Genomic DNA, 12,446 nt, shown 5'->3' with positions numbered 1-12,446 from the left:
CGTGATAAGTCGTTAAAGAAAAAGTAAAATATTCGACCTTTTAATTCCAAGTTCATGTTTTTTTGAGCAGAGACGTCCACATCAGTAACGAATGAAGCTACGACACTCTACTCTGAAGTCAGACAGCAGGGGAAATAAAAAGAGTGAAACACCATATGTGAGAGCTCGAACTGAGTTTATTTTTTAGCGCTCTTGAATTTCTGTAAAAAAAACACACACAGTAAAGGCGAGAGAGAAAGTGTGTCTGAACCGGCACGGTGTCAAATTATGCGCGCGCGCACACACACTTCGTAACGCAAGGGATAGGAACACAGACACACACAGCGTCTGCGTGCATAAACGGAAACACTTATCTGTCGGGAATTATTTTGACTTTTTAATTAAATGCAGGTTAATTTGTTTTATTTTTACTTTATATTTTGTGTTAATTATTTATATATATTAATTTTTTGGGCTGTAGAACAAATAATTTGAGTTTCTGTTATTTTCTATGGGAAAATTTACTTTGGTTTACGAGTGTTTTGGAATACAAGCCCGCTTTCGGGAACAAATTATGCTCGTAATCCAGGGTTCCACTGTAACTTGTTTCGCGACAGTTCCACAACTAATAAACAGGTAAAGTTTTTTAAAACGTCTCGGATGTTAATTAATAAACAGAGGCGTAATCAGGGTGCGAGTCATGCCAGGACTAGTGAGCAACGCTTTCTTGACTAACACATGAAGACGCGCCTCTAACAGCTTAGCTTTACTAGCTTTGGTGGCATGCAGGGGTTTGATGGTAATACACACACTCTCTTTCTCACACACACACACACACACACACATCAAATGTGCATTTAACACAGACGTGGAAGCCTGGGAAAGCAGACTAACGTGTTCTTCATGTCGCTCAACACAGCAGCACAACTTCGGGCCGATGGATTACGAGAGTCTTCAGCAAGAGCTAGCTCTGAAAGATTCACTGTGGAAAAAAGTCTGTCCCGCCGAGTCCAACGAAGACACTTCCACCACTGTGGTCTATAGGATGGATAATGTCGAAGAGCACAACTAAAGAGACCTGCGCTCGGGCTGGGATAAAGGGCTGACCCGGGGGGCGGGGTGTATTTATTTCACGCTGTGTTGGTTTATTTATCTGTCTGGGCTTGGCACGTTGCAGCTTTTATGTTTTTTTTTGTTTGTTTGTTTTTTTATTTGTCTGTATGACGGATGCTGTTGAGTCTCAGATTTTAATTTTTTATTTTTCCCTGTTTGTGAATGTTAATATGAAACCAAAGCGCCGGGTTCTGAACCCAGGCAGGAGGTTAAAGAGGGAAGTGCGTGGTGGAGCGGCGGGGTGTCCAGGTCCTGACTGGTTGCTACACTGATTACACTCTCTCCTAATTAGCATTGAGTTAGGAGACATAATGATCTTTCCACGCACACACACACACACACACACACACGCATGCTCATTACAGGGTGCGTATCGATCCAGTGATGTCATGGACTTGCTTGCATGACCTTCAGCAGAGAGCTTTCTAACACATTTTTCTGACTGATTATCTAATAATCATGTATGAGTCCTCCAGTCCTGCAGGTGGCACTGTTGGAGATGCTGTCGCAGTTTCCGTGAATGCACAGGACAGCGTGTGTCTTATTAGTCTTAGTTGGATGTCGCCTTCACATGAACTGTTTTTGTAGTTTACTTGGTAGTGTTTTAATGTGGCTGTAAGATGAACTGAAACAACACTTAAAATGAGAGAGAGATGATCCCGCCCTTTAGTTCTCCACTAAATATAGTTTAGTAGCTCTGTTCCAGGTGGGGGCGGAGTTTAGTTTCAGCATGGACTTATATGAAGGCCAAGAAATAGAAAAAAAACAGATTGTAGTCAGACTGTGCTTACTTACAAGATCAAAGAATTGTGGGTATTTGAAAGACAACAAATCTCAGGTTTGTTGCAAGTATAGTGTGTGGGCGGAGCTAAATTCACATGAATTTAGGAGGAAAATATGAAATTGTGTTAAAACCTTCTCAAAGTTTACATTTTTACCAACTTTGGCTAAAACATTTAGCTAAAGTTCAGTACGTCTGTTACTTTTGATGCTCGTTATGTCAGTAATTAAACACTTTGTGTGCTGTTACAAGAAAATAAGAAAGGGAAGTGTGATGTGTTACCATCTTAAGGTTAAATATTTCCTGGATAAGTTAATAATATAAAAAAGGAAGCTTGTTATATTACTGAGAAAATCCCCTGTCCTGAGGAAAAATTGTAAAGCTTTATCTATGACACTGGAGACTCCTTACATTAATGTTAAACATTAATGTTAATGTAATGTTTTTTTATCCCATCAACAATGAGACACGTTATTAAATTGCAAAAACATGATATCTTAGCAAGCGAAATATTATTTAGTCTAGTAAACTGTATCTAGGTTTTCTTAAAATAAGACAAATAATTAAATAAAAAGGTTATTTAGCTTATTTTTAGTTATTTTTTACAAAAAAATTAAGTTAAAACTTCTTGTTCTATTATTAGATTTTATTAAATTAAATTTGATTAGTTTTTTTATTTATTTATTTTTTGCTGCTTTAAAGAAACAAATTCCTAGAACTAATGATGAATGATTAGAACAATCTACAGTACCTGTAGGATAAAAAAAGTTAACATAAAATTTATATGTATTATTTTAAGAAATTGTCAATAAATGTAAGCAAATTTAAGATATTTTGACTTGGTAAGTTTCAATATTTTGCAGTGTAGTAATTAATTTTTATTTGTATAACGGTTTTAATAGACATTGCACTGCAAAAAAAAAGATCTTGGCAAGTTAAAATATCTTTAGTAAAATGTATTTCGATAGCGGTTAAAGAGATTTTCAATAAATTTAATTTGCTATGTTGTCTTTTTTATTGCAGTGTATTAATGAAATTCTTATAATTATAAATGAAACAGATATAATTTTTTTTAAACATTGCACTGCAAATTAGCAAGAAAATGTCTTCAATTTAGTTACATTTAGGTACAATATCTTAAAATAGGAATACAAAAAAGCAAATATAGAAGCTTAACAATTTTATATTTGCTTTTTTGTATTCCTATTTAAGAATTTTTTACTTACCAAGATAATTTTTAAAGATTGTGACAAAGCAGGTATAAATGATTAATTGTGTTTAAATTGTGAGAGTTGATGAAAAACTCCCTGAGATGACACGAGGAGGATTCATGCATCAGTGAAGCGCACGCTACACACGTCCCTGCAAATGAGCTTTTACTGTATACGTGATATATCGCATTACTATAGACCTGCGTCACTGTCGGAGCTGCTTTTACAGAAAAACTAATCAGTTTATCACCGTAAATACACCATTAACACAAGCATCTGCTCCTTAAATGCACTAAATCAGCGCTTATGCTTTAATCAGTGTCGTTTCTTAGTCCTTGTAAAAGCAGCCTGGAATTTGTTCTAAAAGCACAGAAAGATTCCAGACAGCCCCTCGAATTGAACAACAAAAAGAAAGAAAGGTTTTGAAATGTCTGCACAAAGAGGGAAGAAATACTGCTCATGAGATATCATTTGAAATCATAATTGAGCTGATAATGTCAGAACAAGCCTGAGTTCAGGATCTGATTATAACACTGCACTATTGCTTCAGTGAGAAGTAAATGCACTCTGCTTCAGTACAGATGCCGGGATTCGTATCGTTTCAATCGTGCACGCATCGTCTCGTAAAAACTCTCCAATGCCGATAAACAGACGTCACAATACGTCAACAATCTGAACCTATTTTACAGCAATCAAAGCAGAGTGCACTGCAGACTTCCGACAACACAAACACTCAGAATCCTAGCACACTGCAAAGAAATGACGCGTTAACAAGTGAAATATTCCTGAATCTAGTCACATTTATCTATATAGTTTTATTATAAGTTTACAACAAAAAAACAAAATACAGTTAAACCCTGGATTGCAAGCATAATTTGTTCAGGAAGTATGCGTCGTATATCAGAACACTCGTATATCAAAGTAAATTTTCCTTATAAGAAATAATTAAAACTCTGACAATTCGTTCCACAAGCCAATGAATTTTCATATAACAATAATTAATCATAAAATAAAGTAAAAATAAAAAAAAATTAACCTGCACTTTGGTTTTATGACAGTCTCTGGTTACTGGAATCATCTTCTTTTTGTGAGACTTTAATGAGAAACCTTTCTGTCACTTGCTTTTGCCTCCTTTTGAGGATTTCGTGGAAATGTGACGTTGCGTTGTCGTTAAACAGACTGATCTCCCGCACTGCTACAGATTATTTAACCTTTTCCTTCTTCCCGGAGGCCGTTGTTGCAGTACAGTTACTGAAGAACAATAACTAGATTAGTGAAGTCATTAATCACAGTGTTATAGTAAACAGCACACACGCGCTTGGACGTCGACTATACGAGAGACGCGCCGAGACTGAGCAGGGGAGATGATTACCCACAATCCCGCAGTGCGCGAGAAAGAATCCATGGCTGAGTTGTGATCACGAGACGCTCGTGCAAGCGTACTACTGTACTCGTATATCAGGCCCTCGCTCAGACAAGTTCAAATAAATTTTTTTTTACTTTGCTCGTCTTCAAAACCCTCGCAGAGTTACTTACAATCCAGGGTTCCACTTATGCTTATTAGTAGTAAAATCTTATGGAAATTGTTATGTCTCGTTCTGTTGGCTGATAATTTTGCGAAAATTTTCCGCCAACACAAGAAGACCTTTTTTGGTTGCAATTTTCATAATATTTGACTAGAAATAAGCTTAATGATCCTGTGTTAGTTTGTTGTAACCTTACTTTAGATTATTGTAGATAGGTTTGGCTAGGTTCAAAAATATTTCAGTTGCTAGGATGTTATTTTCTTTCATTGCAGTGAACACTGGCTAGAAAAGGGAAATATTCACGGTCAAAACACAAACTATACAGAGTACATTCAGAAATTTGAAGCGTAACAAAACCCGCGGTTCTTTAACCTCCCTGCATTTAATCTGTGTGTAGTTTAAAAAAATCATCTGCCTGTTGGTTTAAAGAACAACTCGAGTGCATTTAAAGCTGTTTAAACACAAACACAGCCACGCTGTAAGGAAGCTCAGGCTCCAGAATCGCGATCAGTCAGCCCTCAGCACCCGGCTCACGCACACACACACACACACACACCTGCCTTAACGCCGACCTGGATTTTGCACATACCTGAGCTGAGGCCTCGGAGCTCACGCTGCTTAGCCACTTAGCTACTGTACTGCACTGTTTCTAACAGCTTTTGTGTTCCATCGCACCTTCACACGCACCTTCATGTCCACCGTGTCAGAAACCCAAATCAGGAAGTGCGAAAACGGCGTCATTCAGCCGCCGCAGTTCACATACATAATTATATAATTCCTGAAAAATAAACCGAGCAATTCCTGATTGAGTCTTTTAACTGTGAATGATTACTGCTGCAAGAAATATTTGGGTCACAAATGATGACATTTACCAGATTGTTTTTTATAATTTTTTTTTAAATATATATATATATATATATATATATATATATATATATATATATATATATATATATAATTTCTTGCAACAGTAATAAAACAAACAAAGGTAAGCAATTTAAATGTTACTTTATTGTTAATATGATATATATATATATATTTTTTTTTCCTTTAAAGCATGTGTGTTCATGTTCATGGGACTTTTAATATTGGTTCTGTATTTTATTATTTTTATTTGTATTATTTTGTTTCCCATGTTATGTCGTTAACACATCTCATTGCTGTTGGTCATTATTTACTCTGTGTGTCTGTGTAAACTGAAACTGGATTGAGGAAGAGTGAGGGTGTGTGTGTGTGTGAGGGAGAGAAAGAGAGTGTGTGTGTGTGTGTGTGTGTGTGTGTGTGTGTGTGTGTGTGTGGTTTGTTTTTCTATGCTGTAGTGAGATTGGATTTGTCTGTTGTGGATGAGAGCAGATACAGTGATGTACTTGAACAGGGGGCTGCGAACCCTCCTCTGTTACTAACGTGACTACTCTGACATACTTAACACATTCAGCAGTCGTGCTGCTCATCTGTCAGCATGCCAAAGACGTATTTATATTAATAGAAACTTTTTGTTCTCTTCATGCTCATGAAGTTATTATTTTTATAAGTTAAGTATTTCCTGAATGCTCTCTCTAACAGTATTGCTTTCTTTTCCAGTTGTTCATTTTGTGTTGTTTTATGTTTAATAAACTTGTGTAAACCCATCTCATCTCTTATCTCATTGTTTGGTTTTTAAATCATTCGTTTGTTTCGTTCACATTGTTTACACGCTGAATAGCAGCTTTAACAGATATTAACACTAGACAGACAGACAGACAGATGGAAAAATAGATAAAGATAGACAGATAGAGACATGGATAGATGGACAGACCTATAGTTAGACAGATAGAGACATGGATAGATAGACAGATAGATAGATAGATAGATAGACAGATGAACAAGTGTACAGTGTTGATGTACTGTATTAATGATGGAGGTTCCAGGTTACAGCTCAGGTTCTTCTGCATTCTTTTAGATAAAGAAGCTGAATAACTTGCCGTGCTCTGTGTGTGTGTGTGTGTGTGTGTGTGTGTGTGTGTGTGTGTGTGTGTGTGAGTGAAACTCATGAGTTCTATGAATAGTTCTGTTGTTAGTTTTAAAGCCACCTAGGGTTTAAATGGGATTTGGGGTGAAATTTCTGTGGACACTCATTCACCAACATCACTTCCACATTACAGGAACTCGGCTAGACATGAAGCATGCAGCCAAAAGGGAATCGCGCTAACAGATCAACACATTCTGGCTTTCACAACTCCCACTGTGTATCTGCCAAAGCAAACAACAATAATGCCGCTGACAAAAGTCTGTACATGTTGAACACATCTTTCGGTACGATAGCACACACTTGGTTTACGACTAAAACCTGGACTATACAACCACAGAAACAAAATAAATGCTTTCTGAATACAGACAGTTGTGCAAATGATTTAAAAACAATTTGACTAGAAAACAAATCTAAAAATAAAACAAAGTAGAAAATAAAAATAAAAAGTACAGTAATCCTATGAAGGACTTGGATCAAGCCATTCAAACATATTAGTTTTGCTGAATTAATAACACCTAAATATACATCAGTCATCTTCTGTAAAAATAATTGATACTTTTTAGATCAAAAATAAAAAAGTTGTCATAATAATGAGTAAATCATGCTTCTGCATTAATAAGCTCTGTAAGGGGGCGATAGAGAGCATTTTTCAAACTTTTAAAAAAATGTTTCCAGGAAGTTTAACAAATCATAAAACTTAGTCTTTTCCTCATGATGTGTGAAGCGGAGGGTCAATAACCTGCTGTTGATGTAGAGACGTGGAGCTGCTGCTACACCATCACCAGTCTGTCTTTACCTGACTATAGCGCCCCCTTGCAGGATTATTCAGTGTGCAGTTTCTAAATTTTGGAGTATATATATATATAATATAATAGATATTCTAAATTAAATGATGAGGAACAACCTGCACCTCTGATTATTTAGGCAGTTCTCACATCAGTTCATCATGTAGAGTAGCAGCAGAGCGGCACCTAACATGATAGAGATCCAGGTGACATGGGGACGTGTGGTCTCAGTCACTGTGACGTGGTTGTTGGTGAGTATTTTCACGAATGACTCATTCCACTCTTTATCTCCATCAGGTTTATGTGAGTGTGCACTAAAGCCTCAGATTCTGATCTGCTGTTAAAGCCCTCCCGGTTTCATGTTGTCCTGAGATGTCTTTCTGTTCACCACACAGTGTTATCTGAGTTATCGTAGACTTGCTGCCAGTTTGAACCTTCCAGCAGTACCTTCAGTTCTGTGTTAAGTCAGGAGAAAAAAGAAAAGAAATAAGGAAAAAAAATGTTGTGTGTAAAAGTCCCAAAGGAACAGCAGTTTCTGAAATCAGCCAGTCTGGCACCAGTTACCAGTTTTGGAGCACTGGGGGTATGGTAACCAATGTGGGGATAGCGTTAGAGCACTGAGGGGATGGTGAGAATTTGGTGATGGTGTTGGAGCACTGAGGAGATGGGTGATGATGGTGTTGGAGCATTGAGGTGATGGTGAGGATGTGATGATGGTGTTGGAGCACTGAGGTGATGGTGAGGATGTGATGATGGTGTTGGAGCACTGAGGGAATGGTGAGGATGTGATGATGGTGTTGGAGCACTGAGGTGATGGTGAGGATGTGATGATGGTGTTGGAGCACTGAGGTGATGGTGAGGATGTGGTAATGGTGTTGGAGCATTGAGGTGATGGTGAGGATGTGATGATGGTGTTGGAGCACTAAGGGGATGGTGAGGATGTGATGATGGTGTTGGAGCACTGAGGTGATGGTGAGGATGTGATGATGGTGTTGGAGCACTGAGGAGATGGTGAGGATGTAATGATGGTGTTGGAGCTCTGAGGGAATGGTGAGGATGTGATGATGGTGTTGGAGCACTGAGGTGATGGTGAGGATGTGATGATGGTGTTGGAGCACTGAGGAGATGGTGAGGATGTGGTAATGGTGTTGGAGCACTGAGGAGATGGGTGATGATGGTGTTAGAGCACTGAGGTGATGGTGAGGATGTGGTGATGGTGTTGGAGCTCTGAGGGGATGGTGATGATGTGGTGATGGTGTTGGAGCACTGAGGGGATGGTGAGGATGTGGTAAGGGTGTTGGAGCACTGAGGGAATAGTGAGGATGTGGTGATGGTGTTGGTGCTCTGAGGGGATGGTGAGGATGTGGTGATGGTGTTGGAGCACTGAGGTGATGGTGAGGATGTGGTGATGGTGTTGGAGCACTGAGAGGATGGTGAGGATGTGGTAATGGTGTTGGAGCACTGAGGAGATGGGTGATGATGGTGTTAGAGCACTGAGGTGATGGTGAGGATGTGGTGATGGTGTTGGAGCTCTGAGGGGATGGTGATGATGTGGTGATGGTGTTGGAGCACTGAGGGGATGGTGAGGATGTGGTAAGGGTGTTGGAGCACTGAGGGAATAGTGAGGATGTGGTGATGGTGTTGGTGCTCTGAGGGGATGGTGAGGATGTGGTGATGGTGTTGGAGCACTGAGGTGATGGTGAGGATGTGGTGATGGTGTTGGAGCACTGGGGTTTGATAGTGGTGGATGTGGGGACAGTATTGGATGTGGGATGGTGTTAGAGCACTGAGGAAATGGTGGTAGATGGGGTAACAGTGGTAGAGTACTGAGACACTAAGACAGTGACAGATGTGGGGACAATGATGGGGCACTGAGGTAATGGTGATGGTAGTGTGGACGGTGATGGAGCGCTGAGGAGACGCTTGTGAAGGTGAGAAATGGCGATTAAACAGTGGAAACGTACAGGAATGCAGAATTCATCAGGACTGCGGTATGAAAGTAAATAGTGGAACTTTGCCGCCCTCCTATGGTGATTTGGACAAGTGCAGGTCATCAAGACTTGCTTCGGTAGGTGAAAAAAAAGGCCAAGAGAATTAACTACAACAAAAAGTTCACACATCCAGCAGGTTGATTCTGAAGACCTTCATGCGCACCTTCATACACAACACCCGCATCCTGACAGGCTGGTCTCTGTGATCAAGAAAGCAGCACTTAAGCAGGGAGTTTAGAAAATGTGATTATGTCCTCAGAAACTATCTTAATCGTTACCACATTTAGGATCTTGTTTCTTCTGAGCTTCAGGTGCAACAATTACTGTTTTCCATCCCTTTACAGGTGAAGTCTGTCATCAACCTCCTCTTCGCTGCATACACCGGAGATGTATCGGCTCTCAGAAGGTACGTGATCACATGACACCCCCTCACCCCGTGAACCGCTCGAAATCACCGCCACTGTACCTCTATGTTTATCGATCTTTATTATTAAAGTGTTTAAATCAAATGTTCCACTGAATTTAGACAAGTGTCAGAATTGCAGATTGTCTTCGTACCTGCGTGTGTATGTTGTTTGTGTAATGTGTGTTCCTGACACAGCTCATTTGCATGTAGCGACGCCCACAAAACTCCATAAAAGGAAAAAAAAGACATTACCAGGACCATGAAATGAGCGATCAATGTAATGACCGAGAAACAGAAGAGGATGTTTTTATGACTAAACTCTATGCAACAATAATTATAGTAATAATAATAGCAATGGGAAGAGAGAAAAAGATTATTTAATTATGTATCGTGATTCTTTTGTGTGGCAATTGATTTGAAAAACAATTCTTTTTTGCGTTACTCTTGGTGTTTACCGCTATCTCTCTCATCCTCCTTTCAGTTTAAATCTTCTTTTTCAGTCCCGTCGCTCTTAACAGATCCATGAAATACTTCCTTCCTCGTCCTATTTCTCCATTTTATAAAACTCTTTACACAGCGTGCTGAACCCGTGGACCTGTGTGGCAGTATCATAGCCTACGTTGTTCATCCATGGTGCCATTATTGCTAAAGGAAAACTATTTTTTAAATGAATGGTATATTTTTTGCATTTGGCGTGTTGCAGTTTCTCTGTAATCCTACAGGTGGTGCACTCTAACCTATTCACACACTGGCAAGCAGCTGACCATAACGTGATACGAGCGGATTATTTCCTGAGATTTGTTTAGAATTGTAACAAAATTTAGGTGAAAAAAAAATAGTGTATTGGAATATTTATAAAATCAAGATATTTAGAGAATCTTAACTCAAATTCAATCGACATCGAGGTATCACGATAATGTCGTATCAGGGGATCCCTGGTGATTCCCATCTCTAAATAATAATAATAATAATAATAATAATAATGAAGTGAGTAAGTAGCTCTAAATCTTCAGTTATCTGACATATTTGCTTACGGCTCATTCGTCTTCCATGATTTTTTAGAATTGAATAATAAGTTTTATTTATTTAATTAATTGATGAGTTTGTATTGCAATGCCTTTTCCCCTAATTCCCTACATATTCATGATCACACTTACCTTACAGCAGCCATTTTTTGCCTCATTTGTTTTGTATCTCAAATAAATCCCAGACTGTCATGTTCTGTCTGTCTTAAGGAAGCCAGAAAACTACAATTTCCCCGGTTTTACCCCTGACTGTTACAGAGCGCTGCCACTGGAGACTCCTTCCATAAATAATAAATAATAAAGAAAACTCTATATAAATGTTTGTGAAGGTTTTTGTAACCCATTATTAGACAGGTCGCTGTGAGCGAGGCGTTATTATTATTATTATTATTATTATTATTATTATTATTATTATTAGTGTAAACCTGTTCTGCTCTGGAGCGCTAATAAATGACTCGACCCTGATGTTTCAGGTTTGCTTTGTCCTCGATGGACATGGAGCAGAGAGACTACGACTCCAGGACCGCTCTGCACGTGGCAGCTGCCGAAGGTACGTCCTTCTTACTGGACGTGTTCGAGTAAACTGGTATACAGGGAAACAACACCATGTTTGAGAGTTCTCCTGACACAGAACCACAGAACCGAGCAGCTCTTGTCTTTATTAATTCAACTAAAGACAAATTCATACTTTGTTTCTGAGACATATGTAAAAAGAGGAGTTAATGTCCATGTAAAAAAAAAACAAACAACAATTGTTATTGGGGGAAAAAAAATCCGCACAATATCGAAACTTTTTCCCACACTTGTATTAACTGAAAACTTACATTAACATTATTTTCAACAAATAGTTTTTTTTCTTGTAATACCCTAAATAATTTTTTTTATAACAATTTTTCTATAGTTTCTATAGTACAGGTTATTTCTTTGCTGTTTACCAAAATAATTATGTTAAAAATGAAACAAAAATATTTATTTAAATAACTAAATCTAAACAAGTACAGGAAAAGCAAATGAAAAAAATATATAAATTTGCAACAAAAAAAATTATTATTAAAACAGTAGTAAAAGGAAGAAGTGTGTATCAACACTTGCGTTTCCTGGGTTGAAGATGTGTCATGAAGCTGTGGGAGCAGATGCTGAGTGTGTGTGTGTGTGTGTGTGTGTGTGTGTGTGTGTGTGTGTGTGTGTGTGTGTGTGTGTGTGTGTGTAGCTGCATCAGAAAATCATATTCAGAATTTAGAGTACAGATTGCATGCTGTGTATCCTGAGGGTGTACATACTTTTGATTGAGTGTGTTGCGTGCCTGCAGGACATGTGGATGTGGTGCGTTTCCTCCTGGAGGCCTGTAAAGTGAACCCTGTTCCCAGAGACAGGTAAGATCCACACCTGGAACAGCTGGCTGAATGATCATGTGACTCACCGTTGCTGTGATCACATGACTTGACACGTCAGTGCAGAAATACTGAAAGAAAACAAGTCAAGAATTACCTGTTAATATTTTACTTTATTTTATTTTAGTAAAATATATATTTTTAAAAAATATTAAAAGTCTTAAAAATCTTCTACTGAAGTTATAAAAATAAATAACAATGGGGATGATTTTATAACTGAAATTACATCT

At 38.3% G+C, this 12,446-nt stretch overlaps 1 protein-coding gene across 8 annotated transcripts in view; it reads left to right on the top strand.

The window, feature by feature from the left end:
* The window catches only part of LOC128524123 (glutaminase kidney isoform, mitochondrial-like), a 50,554-nt gene that overhangs the window by 35,379 nt on the left and 2,729 nt on the right, over nucleotides 1–12,446 (top strand). For 4 of the 8 annotated variants that reach the window (XM_053496478.1, XM_053496479.1, XM_053496477.1 and 1 more), the window contains 3 exons: nucleotides 9,739–9,800; nucleotides 11,299–11,375; nucleotides 12,135–12,198. In XM_053496478.1, coding sequence (XP_053352453.1) covers nucleotides 9,739–9,800; nucleotides 11,299–11,375; nucleotides 12,135–12,198 — 203 coding nt within the window. Of the gene's footprint in view, nucleotides 1–898; nucleotides 6,251–9,738; nucleotides 9,801–11,298; nucleotides 11,376–12,134; nucleotides 12,279–12,446 lie in introns of those variants that run through there. The other 4 variants (XM_053496483.1, XM_053496482.1, XM_053496480.1 and 1 more) reach the window with 3 other exon arrangements.

The sequence above is a fragment of the Clarias gariepinus genome, chromosome 5 (assembly GCF_024256425.1).
Source record: "Clarias gariepinus isolate MV-2021 ecotype Netherlands chromosome 5, CGAR_prim_01v2, whole genome shotgun sequence".
NCBI lineage: Eukaryota > Metazoa > Chordata > Actinopteri > Siluriformes > Clariidae > Clarias > Clarias gariepinus.
This window is presented reverse-complemented; position numbering and strand designations above follow the sequence as displayed.